Source organism: Microchirus variegatus (assembly GCF_963457635.1).
Source record: "Microchirus variegatus genome assembly, chromosome: 9".
Classification (NCBI taxonomy): Eukaryota; Metazoa; Chordata; class Actinopteri; order Pleuronectiformes; family Soleidae; genus Microchirus; species Microchirus variegatus.
Genome location: NC_139810.1, coordinates 27,689,443 through 27,711,635, shown reverse-complemented (window position 1 = coordinate 27,711,635; position 22,193 = coordinate 27,689,443). Strand labels below are relative to the sequence as shown.

The 22,193-nt window shown below is 42.0% G+C and overlaps 1 protein-coding gene across 4 annotated transcripts; it reads right to left on the bottom strand.

Moving 5' to 3' along the window:
- Positions 1 to 5,019: 5,019 nt before the first annotated feature.
- Positions 5,020 to 21,944, bottom strand: ppp1r12b (protein phosphatase 1, regulatory subunit 12B). 4 transcript variants are annotated; one of them, XR_014592924.1, is made up of 8 exons: positions 21,477 to 21,944; positions 16,231 to 16,247; positions 15,979 to 16,108; positions 14,199 to 14,303; positions 13,957 to 14,007; positions 13,793 to 13,843; positions 10,256 to 10,531; positions 5,020 to 5,907 (listed from the first exon to the last, which is right to left on the bottom strand). XR_014592924.1 is itself a non-coding variant. In XM_083894851.1 (8 exons), the coding sequence occupies exons 1-7, from the start codon at positions 21,576 to 21,578 to the stop codon at positions 13,115 to 13,117; spliced, it is 498 nt and encodes a 165-aa protein (XP_083750977.1). In that variant the 5' UTR covers positions 21,579 to 21,944; the 3' UTR covers positions 5,020 to 5,907; positions 13,105 to 13,114. The 4 variants fall into 4 exon arrangements, 3 of the variants coding, with proteins under 3 accessions (XP_083750977.1, XP_083750976.1, XP_083750975.1); XM_083894851.1 differs by lacking the exon at positions 10,256 to 10,531 and adding an exon at positions 13,105 to 13,156; XM_083894850.1 differs by lacking the exon at positions 10,256 to 10,531.
- Positions 21,945 to 22,193: the final 249 nt, after the last annotated feature.

Sequence of the window (22,193 nt, the reverse complement as noted above, 5' to 3'; positions counted from 1 at the left end):
GATAAATCTAAAGCCATAAAACTCAAGCACTAACTCTTTAGAGCTCGGCCGAGTAGCTGGAGTTTATTAATGAAGAAGAAGAAGAAGAAGAAGAAAAGAAAAAAAAAAAAATCATCGGACGTCTTCATTTTCCTTGGCCAGTGTTTCTCTTTTACATTCCGCTCAGAGGTCTTTGTTCATCAAGAGGGCAAAAAAAAAAAAAAAAAAATCCATTTTACTGTATATGTGTGAGCAGTTGTGACTTTAGTCGAGCGAGTGCGTGTTGTTTTCATTTCTACTTTCAGAGCTGTCGATTGTTTCGTGGAGGTCGCTGAATTTACAGTTTGTCGTGATTGGTGATGTCTCTGCCTCGTTTTTGATAGTAGAAATATCTAAAAAAAAAAAAAAAAATCTCATCAAAAGTTCTCACATAAAACTATATAGTATATACAAATATATATAAATATATATATATATACGCAAGAGTGTGTTCTATTGTTGGGCTGAGTGCAATTTACGAACCGAACTGGGTTTTTGACTCTTCGAGTTTCTCGTCTACGCGTACACGTTCTGACCGGAGAGAAACCGACGTCGCTCACGTTTTAGGTCCAAATCCCTCCCATAGAACTATGCATAAAGTAATAGAATATAAAGGAAACTATATCTAATAGAATATAAGTATATAAAATGACAATGTGATGCACCTTATGTGGGATATAAAGAATATAATCAAGAGAAATTATAACGAGAACACTGATTTCACTTTCGCTCATTAAATTGCTAGCCGTAGCAAGGAGACGGTAGCTTAGCTTAGCTTAGTTTAGTTTACACGTACACTGAAACATCATAGTCTACTTTAATCTACGGTATCGTATTTAGTGATTAACAGAATTAGATGCTATACGTGATAATTGTCTTTTTCACTTTTCGCCCCAGCCAACACGCTAAGCTAAGCTAAGCTAAGCTAAGCTAAGCTATTTTCGACCTCGACTGGCTCTTTCGCGCGGCAGCCATTGTCAACGCACGGGTGTTGCCGATGACGCTAACGACGGCTCTGCGCAGTTTGTGTAAAGTCAGGACAGTGAACCAGCATTAACCTTTAATCCGAGGACGATATGGAGCTGTATAAGCTAACGTCCCGCGTGTGCGTGAGATTTTTACGGTTTCCTCCAAATGTCCAAAAAACACGCAGATTTGGGAATTAGGCAAATTGTGAGAGCGGAGGATAAGGCTTAATCCCAGTTCCACCCCTTCCACCCTACCACTTGTTTTTGCACGTTCGTGTGAGGGGTATAGGGCCGTCTCGTTTCTCATTTGGGTTAAGGGCTAGGGCCTAGCCGCAGGGCTACGTAGCCCTTGAAATGAAGCTTCCAAAGTTTTGAGGAATTTCCAAGCATGCCCCGCGTCACCTTGAAAGCCGCCCGGTAAATCTTTTTAGAAGCGATGGCTCAAGCCAAGGACTCGCACAAACGCGTTTTCAGCATTTTAATTACGACAGTAATGTCTCATGATGCTATTGCGTTCTTCTTCGATTGTCAACGTTTTTTCTGAATCACTAGTCAAGTTTGTTTTGAACTACTAGCTAGTCGTAGCCGATGCTAATATCCTGTGGTTCTTTCCTTAAGTCGTTAGCTAACTGCTATCGCTATTTGTATTGATGAGATATCCGATAACCCTCGACATGACATGTTAAAGTTTTAAGTGAAATTAGTACGCAGTGAATTTGTGACTATTACTATTCCTTGGTTGATTATACCGGCGCTATACCACTAGCATCAAGCGAGGATGTCCTGACGGTAATGGAGGGGCGTCTCATTTCTTAGGGGAGCGTTCTCATCCCTAGCACCTTCAACGGGGTCGTACCTATGTTCCCCGGGTCCTATGTTCCCCGTTTTTCCAAAAAAGGTCCTATGTTCCCCACTTTGTATGTGACAGGGGAACATAGGACCCTTTTTTGAAAATGGGTAGGGTTAGGGTTAGAGAAAGGGTCCTATGTTCCCCGGCCACATACAAAGCGGGGAACGTAGGACCTGGGGAACATAGGACCCGGGAACATAGGTACGGTCCCCCTTCAACTCTGTATTGAGGGGCCAAGGGGAACTCCGATAGAGAGGAAAGGGGGCTCAGGTGGAATTGGGATTCAGCCTAAAGCTGTAGAAGATGAGTTTTTGTCAAAATGGCTGCTGTGCAAAGGCGTGCCCGTCGCATTCCCCCTTCAGTTTACCTCAATATCTGACTTTGTTTGTTTCTTTGTTTTCCCACAGTAAGCTGCCATGTCTCCGTGCTTTAACGACAACCCTCAGTCCGTGTGTCCTCTGATAACACACGCACACACACACACGCACACACGCGATCGAAATGCAATATTATTCTACTTCTATACACTGTCCCGTTATGTAATGCCACTTAACTGTGACTTAAATGATGCACTGAGTGTGATTTCAATACAACGATCTCGACGCGTTTCAGAAATACTGCCAGGACCTGATCACACTTGCCTGCGTTCGTGGCCGCCGTTTGAATCCATGAGGCAAAAGTGAATACAGGTCAATTTATAGCACACTTTAGATTTTTTTTTAGATTTCCTTTGACTGCTCACTACAGTCACATGACCGCTGGGTATCTTAAGTTCTATGGGGGACAGAGACTGGGAGTTGTGTGTGTGTGTAGATGTGTGGGGGGCTATTTAGCAGACATGGTGCAAAAAACACTGGGATATGTAATTACCATATACAGTACAGGTCTGCATGCATTGGTCACATCGCTCATTCCTAAATGTACATCTCTCTGTGTGACTTCGGTCAAGTCAAGCTTATAGTTTTGTATTAAATCTGTGTTGTTGTTTTTTTTTTTTTTGCACAATCGCCACTGAAACTGCGCCGTTTCAGCTGTGGAGAGCACTCATTCACGCCCGTGTTTGTTTGTAAAAACAAAACAAAACGCCCGGGATTTAAAAAGGGAAAACGTCCAAAAAGTTTCCGCAGATCATTTCGCCGCCTTTGTCAAAATGTGTCGTGACAACGCGTCGTCGTGTCTCCTCTATTACTCGCTGTACTTCTTCTGTATTATTGTGTGTGTGTATCAGATTATGTCTTTTTATTTTATTTACTGTTGTTTTTTTGTGACGTAGATTGTAGGACAGTATTTTTTGAGTCGATGCCACAAAGACACATATCACTATGCTCTTCCAGGTTTGCTCTTTTGTTTTCCGTGTCTTTGTCTCCTGTTTGTGTCCCATCAGTGTTGTTGTTGTTGTTGTTGTTGTTGTGTTAAGAACGCCCGGGCTTCATGTTTACATCATGGACATACTGTATACTGCCAAACATGCAGGACCGTACCAAACTCCCCTCTTGAGCGGCTTAGTCCTCCACTTCATCCCTGATGCAACTTTGTTCTTAAGACTCATTTGATTTGTTTTTTTTTGTTTTTGTTTTTCCTCTTCCTCCTCCTCCTCCTCCTCCTCCTCCTCCTCGCGATCTCTTCTTCATCATCTTTTAAAGCATCGGCGGACAGGCCAGGTCGTGTCCTCCAGCTGTGTTTCTTCGTGTCTAGTGTCGTGGTTGCGCGTGTTCATGTCAGTACTTGTGCCTACTGTGGATCGCATGCTTTAGCCCTTGACTGGACACAAACGTTGCTCACAAACTCCTCTTTGACCCTTACGTGGACAAACGTTGCGGATCCTTATCAAGTAATCAAGGGAACCAAATAACTTAATACAAATTTATCATTATGTGTTAAACAGTTCTGTAACAAAAAAGAAAAAAAAAAAAATACAAATAGGAAATAAAGGCCTTTTAACTACCCTGACTCATTGGTGTTTGATATGCTGTGTGTTCAACTCTCACACTTTTGTTTTTATTCCTTTATGGTTTATTGACCCTTTAAGGTACGCACCAAGGAAAAAGCAAAGGAAAAATAATTTATTTGCATTTTTTATTATTTTATTTAATTAATTTATTTATTATTAGACCCTACAGTATTTCAGATACAGGCCTCTACCAAACGGTTGAGACGTCTGTTCATAATAAACCTGGTTTGCATAATTCATAAAGTACAGAACATTCACAAGTCACATTAAGTGTTAGTGAGTTCTGCTTGATGCATTTTTCAATGAGATACAGTGACTTAAAGGTGAAGTAAGTAGTTTATAGTGCCATCTAGAGGAGAGGCTGAAATTTACAACAAAGAACTGCTCCTCTGCTCACCCCCTCCCTTCCCTGAGCGCTACGGTGTCCTCAGCCGGTCAAATGTCGTCGTCCTCGTCGTCTTTCTCCGTGTCAGCAGATGAGGTTCGTGAGGCGAGGGAGAGGGCGGAGCTACCGCGGCCGTAGCAGACGAAGCGGAGAGAGTGGAGGCGGGACTTCAGCTACAAGTAAAGAGACGCTTGATTTGTTCTCTCGCGTTTGTCCTTACAGGCTCCCGTAGAAACATGGCGTCTCGCTGCTAACAGTGGCTATGCAACCGCGGCCCGCGACCATGTTATTTTACATGACTTTTTGAAACACTACGAAAATGAAACAAAAACTATTATACAGCGACTAGACAATGCAGGAGCACATAATATGTATAAAAAAGTGGATTTTGGGTTATATAAACCCATAAATACTACATATTGTCCCTTTAAATGATCCAGAAAAGCTGCTCAAAGTTATGATGAAAGTATAGGACTCTATGGACGATATTGGACGAGGTGTAGAAACAGATGCAATGAAAATGATAGTCTAATTTGACTCATAATTCCTCAAACCCTGGATTTTAACCACTATTTATCATCGCCTCTCGCTACCTGTCGACCAAATGAGTAAAGAAAGTCGAAAATTTTAGGAAAATGCACAAATAAATAAATAAATAAATATCTCTCAAACGCAACATAGGACATGATCTTTGCCACAATCACAGTTTTTTTCATTCCGTCAAAGCATCAGTTTGCATCGTGCAGAACAGCAAACAAGGGAAACACAGCTACTAAACACAAAGACACCTGGACGACTTTCAGGGACATTCATTTAAAATGACAGAAAAATGATAGAACGAGCTGGAAACGGTCAGCAGCTTTTATTTTATTGTTTTTGTAGCGTAACGGCTCGTGTGTCATCTAATAAGAAAGCTGTGGTACAAACATGACAGGTGCATTTCTAAAACTTGAAAAGTTCAAACGTGATAAAAAAAAAAAAATGATTGTCAGACTATTTTTTTTTTTAGAAAACAGCTCAGTTTAAAAGCGTTCCATCTTTTCACTTCTTTCTTTAAAACAGATTTTAGTTTTAATTAATTTATCCAAACTAAATTTGAATGATGCCACATGTTCAAACCCAAACACAGTATACACAAGAATAATATAAAAACACATGAATTATGACAATATAGGTCGTAAAATTAAATGTTTTATCTTATTACAATAAAACAGAGCTACAGTATACTCCTAATCCAGGTTACGTAATAATGACAATAAGTGATCTATTATTATTATTGTTGTGGCACAGCAGTAACACACACTTCTGTCGCTGAACACTTCAGTAGTAATTCAATTTCTTTCCATTCGTGAATTATTAGATCATTAAAAAATGTTTTGGTTTTTTTTGTAAAGTAACAAACTTCTCAGATTAAGAGATTACGTGGATATAACATCAGACGCAGTATCTTCATGCAAACCCCTGGATTTACACCTGGTCCCTGTTTGATTAGTGTGAAAGTCTTTGTATTTAGAAACAACAGGAACTCACTGAGCGGAAAGTGGTTTTTTTTTTTGATTCTGCACCAGTTATTTCTCACCAGAGCGGAGTCACAACTCTGGATATTTAAACCGCGTCCACAGAGCTTCAGATGATCCTTTTTTTTTTTTCACTTGGACAGTTTGCTGATGACTCGAATGAGCGCCCCGTTCTCATCCTTTAGCCTCTGGTTGTCCGACTTGAGCTCTGTTAAGATCTGGGACAGCAGAGGGGGAAAAGGGAAACATCACAGTTACACAACCTTTGGAATAGAATTCAACTGTTTTTTTTTTAAAAAGCTTCACGTACATCGACACAATTCAGCGGTGCCATTAGTCACCTCTAACGCTGATCTGAGAAGAGTTAGAGGACGATGAGGATCATGCAGTGAGGAGTGATGCGCGTGATCCGTGTGGAAAGACGGGACGAAGTCAGGAGACGAGAAGACGAAACCGACACAGGGTCAGCTTTACTCGATCTAGGTCACGGCTCTCACGAGGAGCAGCGGCTAAAAATATCAACAGCCTTTGTCTGAAAGTTTGAACCCTCTGCTGGGATGTGACAAACGGCGCTAAAGTGAGATGTTAAGTTGCTCTTAAATCAGCCAAAAGTTCCACATAGAACTTACTTAATATCCACCACCTATGCATGATAAATATAATGATAATATAAATATTAATTTAGCTGTTGACACGGCCTGTCATGGGTTTTTATCAGCACTATTATTATTATTATTATATTACAGGACATGACCATGTCACAAAAGACTTCAGGTAAAGTGGAATAAAAGACATTTTGCATGTGTTTTTTTTTGGTAAACAAACAGGGATACAGCTTGATTTACTTCCTGTTTCCTGCCTCTGTGATCGTCTGCTCCTCCCTAATGTGTTTCACCTGTGTTCCTCAGGTATTTAGTCTCTGTGCGCCCAGTTTCCTTTGGTTTGGTCGCTCGCTCACTTCTCTGTTCTCCTGGATTTCGTTCTCCTGTGGTCTGCCTTTAAGTAAGTTTTTTTTTTTTGTTGTACTTTTTTTTTCAAATTTTGGACCATATTTTTTTTCTTCAAATTTTGGACCATATTTTTTTTCTTCAAATTTTGGACCAAATTTTTTTTCTTCAAATTTTGGACCAATTTTTTTTTCTTCAAATTTTGGACCAAATTTTTTTTCTTCAAATTTTGGACCAAATTTTTTTTTTCAAATTTTGGACCAAAAATTTTGGGTAAATATTTTTTTTCAAATTTTGGTCGACATAGTATAGTATGACGTTTTTGTAAAATGTAGGACCAGAAATTTAAAAAATAAAATAAACAAACAGGGATACAGCTTGATTTACTTCCTGTTTCCTGCCTCTGTGATCGTCTGCCCCTCCCTAATGTGTTTCACCTGTGTTCCTCAGGTATTTAGTCTCTGTGCGCCCAGTTTCCTTTGGTTTGGTCGCTCGCTCACTTCTCTGTTCTCCTGGATTTCGTTCTCCTGTGGTCTGCCTTTAAGTAAGTTTTTTTTTTTTTGTTGTACTTTTTTTTTTTCAAATTTTGGACCATATTTTTTTTCTTCAAATTTTGGACCATATTTATTTTCTTCAAATTTTGGACCAAATTTTTTTTCTTCAAATTTTGGACCAAATATTTTTTCTTCAAATTTTGGACCAAATTTTTTTTCTTCAAATTTTGGACCAAATTTTTTTTTTCAAATTTTGGACCAAAAATTTTGGGTTCATTTTTTTTTTCAAATTTTGGTCGACATAGTATAGTATGACGTTTTTGTAAAATGTAGGACCAGAAATTTAAAAAATAAAATAAACAAACAGGGATACAGCTTGATTTACTTCCTGTTTCCTGCCTCTGTGATCGTCTGCTCCTCCCTGATGTGTTTCACCTGTGTTCCTCAGGTATTTAGTCTCTGTGCGCCCAGTCTGCTTTGGTTTGGTCGCTCGCTCACTTCTCTGTTCTCTTGGATTTTCTTCTCCTGTGGTCTGCCTTTAAGTAAGTATTTTTTTGTTGTTGTTATTTAAAGTTTCAAGCTCTGCTTTTGGGTCCCCCTGTTATCTTTTATTACAGTGACCAGAGCCGCATGAGTTCTGCTAAGCAGCATATCCCTTCACAGTAACGCACTTTAATTGTTATTTAATTCCCTGATACGATTCATGAACTAACACAGGACTCCTCCTGGTGTTTAGTCAGTAACTGGGGACTTTTTCAAAGAAGTCGTTTCACACATTTAGTGCCTTTTTCCTTGGTTTTTGCGCTGATTACACGGCACGTTACGCACTGTTTCAATATCAGCGACCAACACTTTCCACCTTTTATTCATATTGGCCCGCGAAGCTTTGCATCAATTACGGGCGTGTGCTGTCGCAGAAGCAGAACCAGCGTTTTCCTTGGTAACTGGAAGCTAATTTGGGAACATCGTTGATCATTCAGTGATGTTTTCTTTTTTGTCAAATTGACACCAAATCTGATTAGGACGAGACCCGATGAGGATTTGTGTTGAATTTAACTGCTGACAGAACACTCCTGAGTAAACGTGACTCATTCAAAGTCTCTTTTGCTGGACTGTGTACAAATATCACTGTATTTCCCAAATAATAATAAAAAATGTAAAGAATTTAGTCCTGAAGCTATGAACGTTCTGAAAAACTCATGCATATGCAAGTATTTACAGAGCGATGAGGTCAGTCGTTTTGTTAAAGCAGGTGGTAACAATGTCATTTATTTAAGCCTTATGCATGCGTTCCAGAGCCCATCCAAACAAATGGAATGTGGGACTTATCCTGCCTGAATTGTACGAGCACCTACTTCAAAGCGTTCCAGCAATCGAAGTCGAATGTTAGAAAACATGGACGACCGCGGCGCTTTAGATTTATGTTTGAAGAGGCATTTTGACCGTCAGCAATTCAGTCTACTTACATAAACTAGCGAGCCGTATGTGTAAAAGCGATACATATAACGCCATGAGTGTACTTTTACCGTAGCCCTGCATATCTTCATGCTAATGATGATTAACAACAACGACATAATTTCACGCCACAACATGAAAAACAAGTTGTGATAAAATCGCTGTGTCTAAAACAACTCTACACACAGAAAAGTAAAGTTTATAGCCTATTCACGTGACTGCGTGGGAGCCGCCATTACTCTCCGACGTCATTTTGGTGAAGTCGGGTTAAGGTCGATCAGCCCAAACTTCGCGAGTAGGAGGTCCCATGCCTTCGGCAGGCATTCCAGTGCACTTTTTCTCGTTGGAGGTCGGATAAGTCCCACGTCCAACTGGTTTGGATGGGCTCTGGATTAGTGTCCCACATCATCAAGAGCCTGGCTTTTATGCTGCGCTCCAGAGCTCATCCAAACCAGTTGGACGGCGGCGCCCATGGAGTCACGTGAGCAGGCTATAAACTTTTACTTTTCTGCACGTAGAGATGTTTTTAGACGCAGCAATTTTATCACTCAACTTGTTTTTCATGTTATGGCGTGAAATCATGTCGTCATTGTTAGCTGTTAGCATGAAGATGACGTAAGGCTATGTATACTCATGACGTTTAAAGGTGAAGTAAGTTTATAGTTTATAGTGCCATCTAGAGGAGAGGCTGAAATTTACAACAAAAAACTGCTGCTCTGCTCACCCCCTCCCTTCCCTGAGCGCTACGGTGTCCTCAGTCGGTCAAATGTCGTCCTCGTCGTCTTTCTCCGTGTCAGCAGATGAGGTTCGTGAGGCGAGGGAGAGGGCGGAGCTACCGCGGCAGGAGCAGACGAAGCGGAGAGAGAGGAGGCGGGACTTTGGCTACAAGTAAAGAGACGCTTGATTTGTTCTCTCGCGTTTGTCCTTACAGGCTCCGGTAGAAACATGGCGTCTCTCTGCTAACAGTGGCTATGCAACCACGGCCCGCGACCATGTTATTTTACATGACTTTTTGAAACACTACGAAAATGAAACAAAAACTATTATACAACGACTAGACAATGCAGGAGCACATAATATGTATAAAATAGTGGATTTTGGGTTATATAAACCCATAAATACTACACAGTGTCCCTTTAAATATCGATATATGTCGCTTTTACATATACGGCTCGCTTGTGTATGTAAGTAGACTGGATTGCTGACAGTCAAAATGCCTCGCCATGTTTTCTAACATTCGACTTCAATTGCTGGAACGCTTTGAAAGTAAGTGCCAGTGCAATTCAAGTAGGATAAGTCCCACATCCCATTTGTTTGGATGGGCTCTGGAACGCATGCATTAGTCTCAACCTTGGCTGATTTACAAACTGCAGGACGCTCCTGTATTGCGGCGACCCTGAAGCCGCGCCGCTGTGTTTTTGCCAGCGGAAAAAGAACTAACCCGCTAAAAGAACTAAACTGCCTCCAGTAGATCCACCCATAATCATTTCTCCAGTAATGAGGTGGAATAAAATATGCATCAGATTCCCCCGTGTGCAGCGATTACACCACGTGAAGTCTCGTGCAACATGAATGCAATTAAAAAAAAAAATACAGCTGAGATGAGAGTTATCAGAGATGTCTTAAAAAAGGGTTGAAAATAAAGAGTGAGGATAGGGAAAGTGCAGGACCTGCCTGAGAGGGACACGGCAGAGGACGTGGGGGGCTGCAGCGGCACCAGGAGGACAGAGGAGTGTAGAAGTTATGTGGCTGAGGAAGGGAGGGAGGAAAATATAGGAGGAAAAGGAGGTGACGGGGTGACACCCGGAGGATCAGAGGTCCTCTGTCTCCGGCATGGAGGCCCTCTCTGAGAGGCGGGCGAGGACACGCAGCATGGCTCTATTCTCAGCCAGGAGACACTCGTTCACCCTCCGCAGGGTCTGGACCTGAGCCAGAGCAGGGACGGCCTGCACAGAGGAGGACAGAGATACAGAGAGAGGGGGGGGGGGCATTCGTGCAGGGAAGCAGGCCATGTGCAAAGAGAGCGTTGTTGAGACTGTGCACAGAAAAGGGAAAGGAACAAAGAACTGTGTGGATCTGACGGACTTTATCAAAGACGTGAATAAGTAATTCATGAAATTGTGAGAGAACAAACAGATCGGAGGACAAACAGCGAAACAAAACACATAATGAAAAAAAACAGCTCTCTCTCTCTCTGTCTCTCTTTCCATGAGCTGGAGCTCTTTGTAACTCAGCTGTGTGCAGAGGCGCTGAGGCGCTGGCATGTTGTTATATGCGTTTGGAAAGAAGAGGGGAATTCAAATTCCCATAAAACTATTTTACACTTTGCACAGGAGCCCGGCCAGTTAGAAAAAAATCAAAGGGATGGAATGGAAATGATCCAACCTCAACACACACACACACACACACGCGCGCGAACACACACACACACACCCGCTCTTCCCTCAGCCAGGCTCCTCTTGTTCTGACTTATGAGGTAAACCCCAATGTGGTTGAGCTGTGGTTTGACACCGTTCCTGAGAGGAAACCACGGAACACACACACACACACACACACACACACACACACACACACACACACACACACACACAGACGCTAGTCTCACAGTTGTGAGCACCAATTCCCTGCCATACCTAGCCCCCTTAACCTTAACCTTAATCGAAGAAGAGCCAAATGTGAGGAGCTGCTAAAATGTACACTACCGTTCAAAAGTTTGGCGTCACTTAGAAATGTCCTTATTTTTGAAGGAAAAGCAAAATTTTTTCAATGAATATAACATTAAATGATTCAGAAATACACTCTATACATTGTTAATGTGGTAAACGACTATTCTAGCTGCAAACGTCTGGTTTTTAATGGAATATGTACATAGGTGTATAGAGGCCACTTTCCAGTGTTCTAATGGTACATTGTGTTTGCTAATGGTGTTAGAAGGCTATTGGATGATTAGAAAACCCTTGTGCAATGATATTAGCACAGCTGAAAACAGTTTTGCTGGTTCGTTGACGAAGTTCGAAGGGCAAAATCATCTTTATTTCTAATCTTATCAATGTCTTTAGAAAAAATTCTAATTTTGGACGACAGGACGTTTTTGAGGTACATTTTTTTTTTCAAATTTTGGGTCAAATATTTTTTTCACATTTTGGGTCAAATATTTTTTTTCAAATTTTGGGTCAAATATTTTTTTTAAATTTTGGTAAAAACATTTTTTTAAAATTTTGGTAAAAACATTTTTTTTAAATTTTGGTAAAAACATTTTTTTTAAATTTTGGTAAAAACATTTTTTTAAAATGGTAAAAATACCACACAAAAAAATGTTTTTCAATTTTGGTAAAAAAAAAAAATTTAAATTTTGGTAAAAAAAAAAAATTTTTAATTTTGGTAAAAAAAAAAATTTTAAATTTTGGTAAAAAAAAAAATTTAAATTTTGGTAAAAAAAAATTTTTAAATTTTGGTAAAAAAATTTTTTTCAAATTTTGGTAAAACTTTTTTTCAAATTTTGGTAAAAAATTTTTTTTCAAATTTTGGTAAAAATTTTTTTTTCAAATTTTGGTAAAACATTTGTTTTCAAATTTTGGTAAAACATTTTTTTCAAATTTTGGTAAAAAATTTTTTTCAAATTTTGGTAAAACATTTGTTTTCAAATTTTGGTAAAACATTTTTTTTTCAAATTTTGGTAAAACATTTTTTTTTCAAATTTTGGGTCAAATTTTTTTATCAAATTTTGGACAACATAGCGGCTTATGTTAATTTATAAAGTGGAAATGATGGTCCCTACTTTGCCAGCAACCCAGTCCTCAGTATGCAGCAAGTACAAGAATCTGTGTGTGTGTGTGTGTGTGTGTGTGTGTAAAGTTCTCTCAGTGCAGCACAGTGTATTATGGAGAGATGCCCTTTGGCGAGAGGAAAGAACAGAAACAGAGATAGAGAGAGAGAGAGAGCACATGGTGACCAGAACACGCTGCTCTAATGCTGGAGACGACTCTACATACTTTGATTAGGCTTCAGGAGCAGCGGCTAGTAAATAAATCTGTGAGACTCACTGCGCACTCGTGGGCCACATGTGGAGAGAATATTTGAACGTGAAAACAACGAGGACACACTGTGCTACCGATGTGAAACCATCTGCTCTTAACCAGGAGCATGCCTGCCACAGCACCTGCATATTCAGACCTGAAGAAGAAGAAGAAGAAGCACCTCCTACTGGCGGGGAAAAGTGATCACAAGCAAACCAGAGATGAAGACGTGCTCTCGTAAAAAGAGCTACACGGGGGAAAAAAAATAGCAGTTGTAACACGCGCGCAACACGGTGTTACGACAAAAACAACACGTCCATATCTGCTGTGTTGCTGCTGAAGAAGAAGAAGAAGAAGATGAAGGAGTGACTTGTCTCCCTATGACGTGATCCATGTGTGTCCCACACGTGTAAACATGCCCCAGTCTCTCACGGTGAAGGTGACGTCAGGCAGATGTCAATCACACCTCTATGTGTGTGTGTGATACAGCGACTACCACTCACCGTCCCGCCCTCAGGGCTGGTACCCACAGCGGAACCGCAGTGGGGCGTCCTGCTGAAGGAAACCACGACAACAACACGGCGGTCAAACATCTGTTGCTGGCACATACACACACACACACACACACACTGCTGCACGTGTGTGTCCTATTCCCATCATGTCCTCCTCGATCGGTGTCTGTGTGTATGCCTCACACTGGAGCCAAGATTCTTGTGAAATTTAACAATTTTTTTGCCATAAAATGAATTTGTGTGTGTGTCTATTCAGGCCTGAAATCTCTTTATGAAGGCAGAGTACACACACAGTGTGGCGCAGGAATGTCTCACAAAAGCAGGTCTTTTGGTTTTTTTTTGGACAGGACTTTGGTATTTAGCTGGAACTAGGTCACAGTGTTCACCCCGACAGTGGGGATAAGTGGAGCAGGGGGAGCAGGAGTGGAGGCTCCTCCTCAGCCACAGACAGCACAGCACTGTGGGTAACGGGGCCTCAAAAGCATTAACCTTTCCCTCTCCTTGACGCCGAACCCACCCGTCTGTCTAAGTGCGGCCCTGGAGTCGCTTTTGCCTTGTTAAAACACTTTATCTGCTTCAGTGTTTGAGGTACGTTAGTGTTGTTGTTGTTATTGGGAGAAAAATGTACATGAGACAAAAGGAAGATTTTCACCATTTTCAACCCATTGCACTGACTGACCTTTATCTCCTCTTCCATGTCCGACACTCTTTTCTCCAGCACTTGTTTTTCCTGTAAATGACAAGAGAAACACCTGAGTTCATATCTACAAACAGCTCTGACTAATTATTATGAAGGAACAGGAGCGAGAAAAGCAGCGATTCAAATGCCAAAAAGACACTTACCCTTTTCTCCGATTCAAGTACTGATGACTTCTCTGATAACCTGTCGTGTCTCTGCGGAGTAGAACAACGCTGTTGTTAGAATATTTTCTTTTTTTTTTTCCAGCTTGAGTCCATTAAGTATTAAGTCGTGACCTTTCTTGAGCACCCTCTTTGGAAAATGATAACGGTGCAACAGCGAGGGTAAAAAAGTAAAAAAAAAACAACAACAACAAAGACAACGAACGAACGAGCAGCTTCTGTACCTGGGTGACTTTCTCCAGCTGCGTACGAATCTTAACCAGCTCCTGTTTGCTGTCCTGCAACCTGGACTTCAGCCTCTCGTTCTCGTGCAAAGCTTCAGCGTACATCTGAAAACGGAAGAAAATTTAGTTAAAATACACCATAAAGTTCCAGCATGTAATAGTTTGAAAGGTTTATTGGTTTGTTTAAGTCTATAAGTGCTTTGGTTTTTTATCAGTACAGGGAAAGCAATATTGGGCTTGTAACTGCAGGGTTGCCAGTCGAAATCCCCCTGAGCAAGGCACCCGATCCCCCACTGTGTGTTTTTACTGCTGGTGTGTAATGAGGATGGGTTAAATGCGGAGGTCAAATTCGCTATCGCTAATTGGTGTGTGTACAAAAATAACAAATTCTAATTCTACTTCAGGCAAAGGCCATATGGAGGACCATCTTGCACCGCCATGTTTCTACAGCAGCAGCCAGATTGAATAAACCAGCCGGAGCATTCATTTTTGCTTTTTTTTTTGAAGTGGAAAATAACTACACAAACAAAGCAGAAGTGTTTAATTTCTGGTATGCGAAAGCACTGTAGTTCCCTGAAGCATTTTGGGAAAAGGAGGAATGAGCAGAAGAGTCTCACTCTGTTTCTCACCATTAGAGGTCACTAATTCCTACACATTGGACGTTAATAGTTCTATATGATGTGGAGTGTGGCCTCCACAAAGAGGCGATCCTCTGGAAACACCTCAATGAGGTGACGTTATAGCGAGGAGGGAAGAAAATGGGGCAGGAAGTTAGCGGAAAGCTGATGTCACTGACTGCAGCTTTAGGGAATGGCTTTTTGAAAGAAGGTCAGATTTAAGTCAACAATAAAGATTTTATACAAACTCTACCGTTCAAAAGTTTGGGGTCAACAAATATAATAAACTTTGCTTTCGTCAAAGAACCAGAAAAACAGTTTTGAGCTGTGCTAACATCATTGCACAAGGGTTTTCTAATCATCCAATAGCCTTTTAACGCGGTTAGCAAAAACAATGTACCATTAGAACACTGGAAATCTATATATGCCTCTATAAATCTATGTACATATTCCATTAAAAGACGTTTGCAGCAAGAATAGTCGTTTACCACATTAACAATGTATAGTGTAATATATAATTTAATGTTATATTCATCGAAAAAAGTGTTTTTACTATTTAAGTGACCCCAAACTTTTGAACGGTAGCGTGCACCCTTTCAATTTTAGTACAATTTAAACTCTACCTTCCATCTATTGGCTCTGTGCAGCAGTCTTTGCCAGATTATGTTATGCTACCATGGTACACTTCTAGCCAGCTGTTGTCATTGTTGAGTTTAGTGTGTTTCTTGTGCTTCAGGTCTCATTTGTTCCTGTTTTGTCCGACACGCCTCTCCTCAGCCTGGAGACCCACCTCACCTCACCTCACTGCACTGCACTGCTCCTCCTGACAGCCAGGAGTTTTAGTTACTCTTAACTGTGTCTTCCAATCCAGTTTTATTTATAAGCTTCCACCCACAGTCCAAAAACATGCAGATTTGGGGATTAGGCAAATCAGATTTTCTTGTTTATCATGGTAGAAGATGGATGGAGGGATGTTTAAAACCACAGTTGGACCAAATAAACTCTTTAAACCTGGTCTGTCAGCCTGTCTGTGTTCTGTCCACTGGCTACTTGACTTTATTGCCTCATAACACATACATATGCCTACATAAATCTGTACGGTGACCCAAAGGGTTGACGCTCTCTTGAGTTTTGCTTGTTTAAAGTGAATGAATGGCTCCAACCTTCTTGTAGTCTTTGGTGGCAGAGTCTTGTTCCTGTTTGTTCAGGGAGGCCAGTCTCGTCTCTCTTCTCGTGTAGGAGCTGGTGCGGCCCAGTGGCTTGTCTGTGGCGCTCTCTCCACTGGAGTCATATCTGGAGGCGGCGACACAGATCACGCTCAGAAGATACTGCAGCTCTACTTTATTCAATCAGGACATGTGTTTCTTTACTTCAGCGTTTCACTACAGTGCAATAATGAAGGATAGAAATCTTACCTTGACAGTCTGTCATGCTGAAACACAAAGAAAAGAAAAAAAAGCCACATGAGCTTGATCACTACAACGTCGAAAAACACCGTCTGCAAAATGTCCCGCTGAAAATAGATTTATTTGTTTGATCGGACCAAGCAACTGTGAAGTTCTGTCTCGACTCTCGAGAACAAAAACAGAACTTCCAAAGTGAATCATCGCAGCCTGAAGTCCCAGAGGCCGAGTGCACACACAAGAGTGAGATACAATTCACCCCCCGCTGCTGCTGCGCTGACAGAGGTCACGTGGGGTCAAAGTTCTCCGGTGAGCCCAGTTAATCTGGACTGCGGCAGAAAGATGACATCGTGACATCAGGGGCAAAGCATCCGCAGCACGACGAGAGCACGGCCGAACTCTGAATGCAAGCTGATAGCAGATAGCGTAGCTGCCTGCGGCGATCACTTACTGTATTTGTTTACCAACAGATTTGACCGCCAAGCTAGCTGTATACTGTTTCTATAACTGTGTCTCACTCTGTATTTTCACTGTTCACGTTCCTTAAAGGGCTAGTGTGTAAGGATAAGTGACATTTAATGGTGCAGCCTGTTCCTCATGAAAGGTTTGTACTGTAAAGTACTGCACAGTCATTTTTTCGCCACTGAGCCATGGTCACATGACCATGAGCGATATCCCCTTTCCCTAACCACAGCAGCAACACGACCGAGAGACCTGAGAACTCTTCGTGATAACTGAGTAACGGAAGATCGTATCCATTCACCAAAGGGTTTTTTTTCACTGAAGCTTGGGTCATTGGATTTCCATAGGATAATGCACAAAAAACACGGTACATACTTTTTCGTACGTTTCCATACGAATCCTTCATGAGAACTGGAACTACACTCTTAGAAATAAAAGTGCTAAGTAGAACCATATAAGGTTCTTCGGATTGTCCTCATAGGAGAACCCTTTTTGGCTCCAGGTAGAACCTTCTTATAAAGGTTCCACCTGGAACCCTTTTGGAGGGTTCCACCAAGAACCATTTTAAAACCCTTTATTCAGGAAAGGGGTTTTAAAGGGTTCTCTGGATCAAAATGGTTCTTACTGGAACCATTAGTGTTACCGAGAACCCTTGAAAAACACTTTCTTCGTGAAAGGGTTCCAGGTAGAACCTCAGCCCTTGTAGAAGTACCCTTTTGAAACCCTTATTACTCTCTAAGCCTTTGTATACCAGGAAGAATCTCATACTTCTTCATTTGCCTAAAGTACGTATACAAGTCTATGAAATCTATCCATCTTCTAACGCTTTATCCTCCGCATGAGGGTCCCTGCGGGTCCTGTTGCCGATCAGTGCCACATAAAGGCAAATAACCATCCACTCTCACGGTCAATTTAGGGTCAAATTTTCCTAATCTCCAAATCTGCATGTTTTTGGACTGTGGTAGGACACCGGAGAACATGGAGAAAACCCACGCGCACACAGGGAGAACATGCAAAGTCCATACAGAAAGGCCCTTGTTCTGACCGCGTCGCAAACCCTCAGCAAAGGCAAAAAATCTATGAAAACCATATTTTTAATCATACTTTTTTTTTTTTTTTTTTGCCAAAGAAACAAACAAGCTTCTAAATATTAAACACTGGACCTTTAGTTAAACAAATCTGCTGTGAATGTGTCTAGTGTCTCCCTGACGCAAATGAGCTCATCATAAACTGTGTGAACAGGACGTGCATTGTGGAAAACCTCCACACTGTGGAATGCCCCGATTTCGTAAGTCCGTATAGCAACAATATGAAAACACCCTTAGCTTTTACGATCGACTACGTGCACAGGAGATATTGCAACAAACACTATGGTCAGAAAACGACTAAAAAGAGGCCCCAGCTTGCTATTAACTTTCTGCCAGACTCTGAGAAGTAATGTGTGAACTGTGAAGGTACACGTGTGCTTTAGGTTGCAGTGTTTCACAATCCTGGCCCTTGGGGAACCGCTGCCCTGCATGTTTTAGATGTTCCACTGCTCCGACACACCTGATTCACACGGTCAGCTCGTCAACAAAACTCTGCAAAAGCCTGCTTAATGACCTCTTTTGACGTGGCGATGCTATGGGTCCCCGAGGACCAGGATTGAGAAACCCCTGCCTGAGAGGAAGAAAGGTCAGGTTAGGTCAGGTCCGGCAGTCCAGTTCGCCCACAGTGCGGTTTGGAATGGCGCACACCTTGATCTGGCTCGCGTTTTCCTCCACCACCACCACCTGGCGTGCAGGCCAAATGCGCGAGTGGCCTAAATATTTACGTCGCTGCGTCGGTCGCGTAAACACCGCGAGGGCCAAACCCGGCGTGACGCGGTTTAGTTCTCCAGTGAATTTCACAAAAGACGAGGAATGCGACACGGTAAACAAAGAGAGAACAAACGGAGGACACAATAAGAGACGAGGCTGCAGGGAAAACGCGGAAAAAGTAGTGAACTGACGGCACTGGTCTCTGCCCTGGACTCCAAAACAGAAGAGTGCCAAAAACTAGGACGATCAACGTTTGACAGTGCAAATAATTGTGCGACTTAGTGAAGTGTCGCTTGGTGGCTTTGATTTGATGTACCCCTTCCCTTCCCCTCCTCCCCTCCCCTCCCTAGTCCCATCCCTTTGAAATATCTCTGTCTCTACCTTATCACACTCTCGCCAGACCTGTTTCTGCTCTGAACAAAAGTGAACAAACAGAAAACTCAGTGCCAGCAGCAGGTGATAGACGTGGCACATGTGCGGACAATGACTGGCTCTGCTTTCTATTACAGACGAGGAAAGAAAGTCAGACACAGAGAGAGAGAGAGAGAGAGAGGAGGGGAGGGGGGTCATATTATGAGGAAAGACTGTTCCATGGTATTTTGGAATAACTGCCGCTGCTTCTCAACCTTTTACCCCGTTAACTGCAGAGATTTGGAGTTGGTGTCTCTTTTAGGAAACTGGGTCTTAAACAACTCGCGTTGCAGTAAACATCTTTGTGCAGATGGAACAGATGTGTGCATTTGCAACGGAGGACAATTTATGTCGGAGGGGACCGGCTATTCCTGTGCTCGCAATCAGAGTTAGTTAGAGTTAGAATTGGGGGAGTTTGGGGGGGGGGGGGGATTTCACAGAGCGTCAAAGGAGCTATTCCTCAGCAAGTGTTTACATAACTGAGGCTTTGCTGCTTGTCCTTATGTGGTCATGTGCTTAAGCAGAGCTGTCCAGGAAAAAAAAAAAAATGTGATCTCAGATGAAGAAGGTCCAAGGATGGAGCGGAGACAAGCGCTCACTCACTCACTCACTCCAATATGAAGTTATTATTTTGGGCCTCTAGCGTTTATGAATAAATTATCGTATACAGTAAAGCCCGCTTTGAGGGGATTTTGAACCATTAAGATTACTCGTTCTGATGCAGAAATCTTTTTCACACTAAAGGATTAGAAAATGTACGAAATGAGTTTCTTAACTAATTCAATCCCAGCAGACATTGGACCGAAGCCAGAGCCTGAATCCAAGTTTATTTACTTTACTTTCTGATGGCAGCTGCACTCATCTGATTCCCTTGTTAGGAGAAACTCAGAAGTGGCACATACTGTTTTGCAGTAAAGGAGGGGGGGGACATCAGAGAGACGGGTGCACGCTTGGACCACGGGGGTGCTCTGCAAACACCAGTGTCCAGTTTTTCCGGTTTGCCAGGGCCAATATTATGCCCGGCGGGTGTGTGTGGGGGGGGGAGATGGTCAGAGGTTCACACGCACACACACACACACACACACACACACACACACACACACACAGACACACGAACGCCGCCTGCATGAGCTCACTGCTCGGAGCTGTGAATGATATGAAGTGTTAGCAGCAGTTATTGAAAAAGCCAGTGAAGTCATCATCGTCACCCTCCGTCTCACTCGTCCGTGTCACGCTCCGTCTCCACTGACTGAACCGACTGTGCGTCGACAGCAGGGAAATCTGTTTTTTTGTAGATTACAAAAACAAACTGTTCTCCAGTCCTTGCTTTTTTCTTTTTTTTTTAATGACACGCACAGTATTGCATAACTGTGTTTGTTTTGGCCTCTGCACTTATTTAAAATGCGAGCTGAGAAGTGCAATTGGGGGGGAAACTGCTAACAACATACGTCTGAACTGAAGCCAGTGATGTTGGGGCCGCTGTGTTGTATTACGATTGTGATGTTGTTGTTTTTTTGTTAAACATCTAATGTGTTCATAATAAGCTGTAAAATACTCAGGTACAGACTTTCCCTTTTGGATAAAGAAGCATAAAAAGGTCAAGTGCACACGTGTCCAATTTGAAGTAGCCACTTTTCCACTTTTGCCTCACGATAAATGTCATCCAATAATAAAAATGTGTTAATGTTTACGCACTCATCCCGCCGCTCACAGCTGTTACGCACATTGTTGTGCGTTTCACTAAAGGAGACCAGGTTCTCGTCAAAACCGGGAGACACGGGCTAAAAATACTGTCTCTACTCTACCGCCTCTGCATTTCATTCTCTCTCTCTCTCTCTCTCCCATGAAAACTTGTGCTATGTAAGATTAGGCTGACATTTTGACCACAGACACAGTCGCTGTGTGTGTGTGTGTGAGAGCAAAAGACTGTCTGTCTGTGCGTTGTCCGTGCACTGTCCCTTTATAACTGTTCCCGTTACACCATGTCCAAGCTCTGATGCACTGATATAAACACAACAGTCGAACAACAACACCCGAGAGAATAAGCCACTTATCCAGGAACAACAAAACCTAACAGGAAATTACAAGAGGAATGTTTTCAATGAGAAGAAGAAAAAAAAAGTTGCAGTGATTTAGAGCAAAAAGCTCTAAAATAAAAAAAAGAAATATCAGTTTCTGAAATGGCAAGTGGTACAAAATAAAATGTGTATTTTTTTATCAGAACTAATTTATGCATCATCACAGAAAATGGTTGAAATACTCATTCACCAGGGACACTATTAATAACAATGTCCATTATCAGTTAATTCTAAAAGAAGTAAATGAAAAACATTTTTTTTTTTTTGTTTTATCTGATAGTTTTCTGTAATAATACTGTAAATTAGGTTCATCCATGTACTTAAAATCATTGAAAAGTCCCCAATGGGCAATTAAACACTGTCTTTGGGTTTCCTCTAAAGTGAATTAACACACTACAACTTCGATTAGAATGAAAACATCACTCATTTGAACATCTTTGACAACATAAGCATGAACCTGGACACTCATTCGTAACATTCACGATCGAAAAGAAATGTCTGGTCTTACTCTGAAGTTTTTGTCTGTAGGGGAAGGAGAGGAGGGTGGAGAGTCTGTCAGCGACCTCCTGGTGCGAGTCAGGTCCTTGGTGCGTGAGTAGTAGGACGACATCTCCGTCCTCTACAGCGAACATGCAGGTCAGTGTCTAGAGTGTAAAGAGTCGGCCCCGGGCCTCCCTCCCTCTCTCCTGAGGAGACTATACTGCAGATGCCCTCAAGCAACGGTGAAGCGGATGCCCATGACTGCGCTCCAGGGAAATCCTCAGCAACAACAGGTGTGTGTATAAGTGTGTGTGTGTGTGTGTGCCTTCTTCCAAGCTATTGACAGTGAAGAAACAATCATATAAAAATCCTCAAAAAAACAAAAACTTCAAGTTGAAAATAAGTCTTTAGCAAGAACAAGTCTTCAGTGAAATGTCAAAAACAAAACAGAGTCGACAGAGAAAACTTTGCCTGCTGTGCTGCCTCTTCTTATGCTTCCCCCAAAGTTATACGCGCTCTCTCCATCTCCCTCCCTCCCTCTCTTGCTTTCTCTCTCTCCCTCTCTCTCTCCCCTTCTTCTTTTTCAATGCTCAGTCACCCTCCACCGCCCCCTTCCCCCTTTGCTTCTCCCTGCTCCAGCTCTCCAGCTTTGGCAGCTTTCTGTGGACACCTGCCAGAGGCTCTGCAATGGCCAGACTCGACAGTGAAAGCTAAAATTGTCCACTGATGTGGAGAGGGATAAGGG

What these genes read in the sequence shown, in the direction of transcription:
- ppp1r12b (XM_083894849.1), bottom strand. Translation starts at nt 21,578, where the DNA reads ATGTCGTCCTACTACTCACGCACCAAGGACCTGACTCGCACCAGGAGG. An exon ending in CCACCAAAGACTACAAGAAG is followed by an intron (nt 14,304 to 15,978) that starts GTTGGAGCCATT and finishes TTCCGTTTTCAG; the next exon opens with ATGTACGCTGAAGCTTTGCA. An exon ending in TACTTGAATCGGAGAAAAGG is followed by an intron (nt 13,844 to 13,956) that starts GTAAGTGTCTTT and finishes TGTCATTTACAG; the next exon opens with GAAAAACAAGTGCTGGAGAA.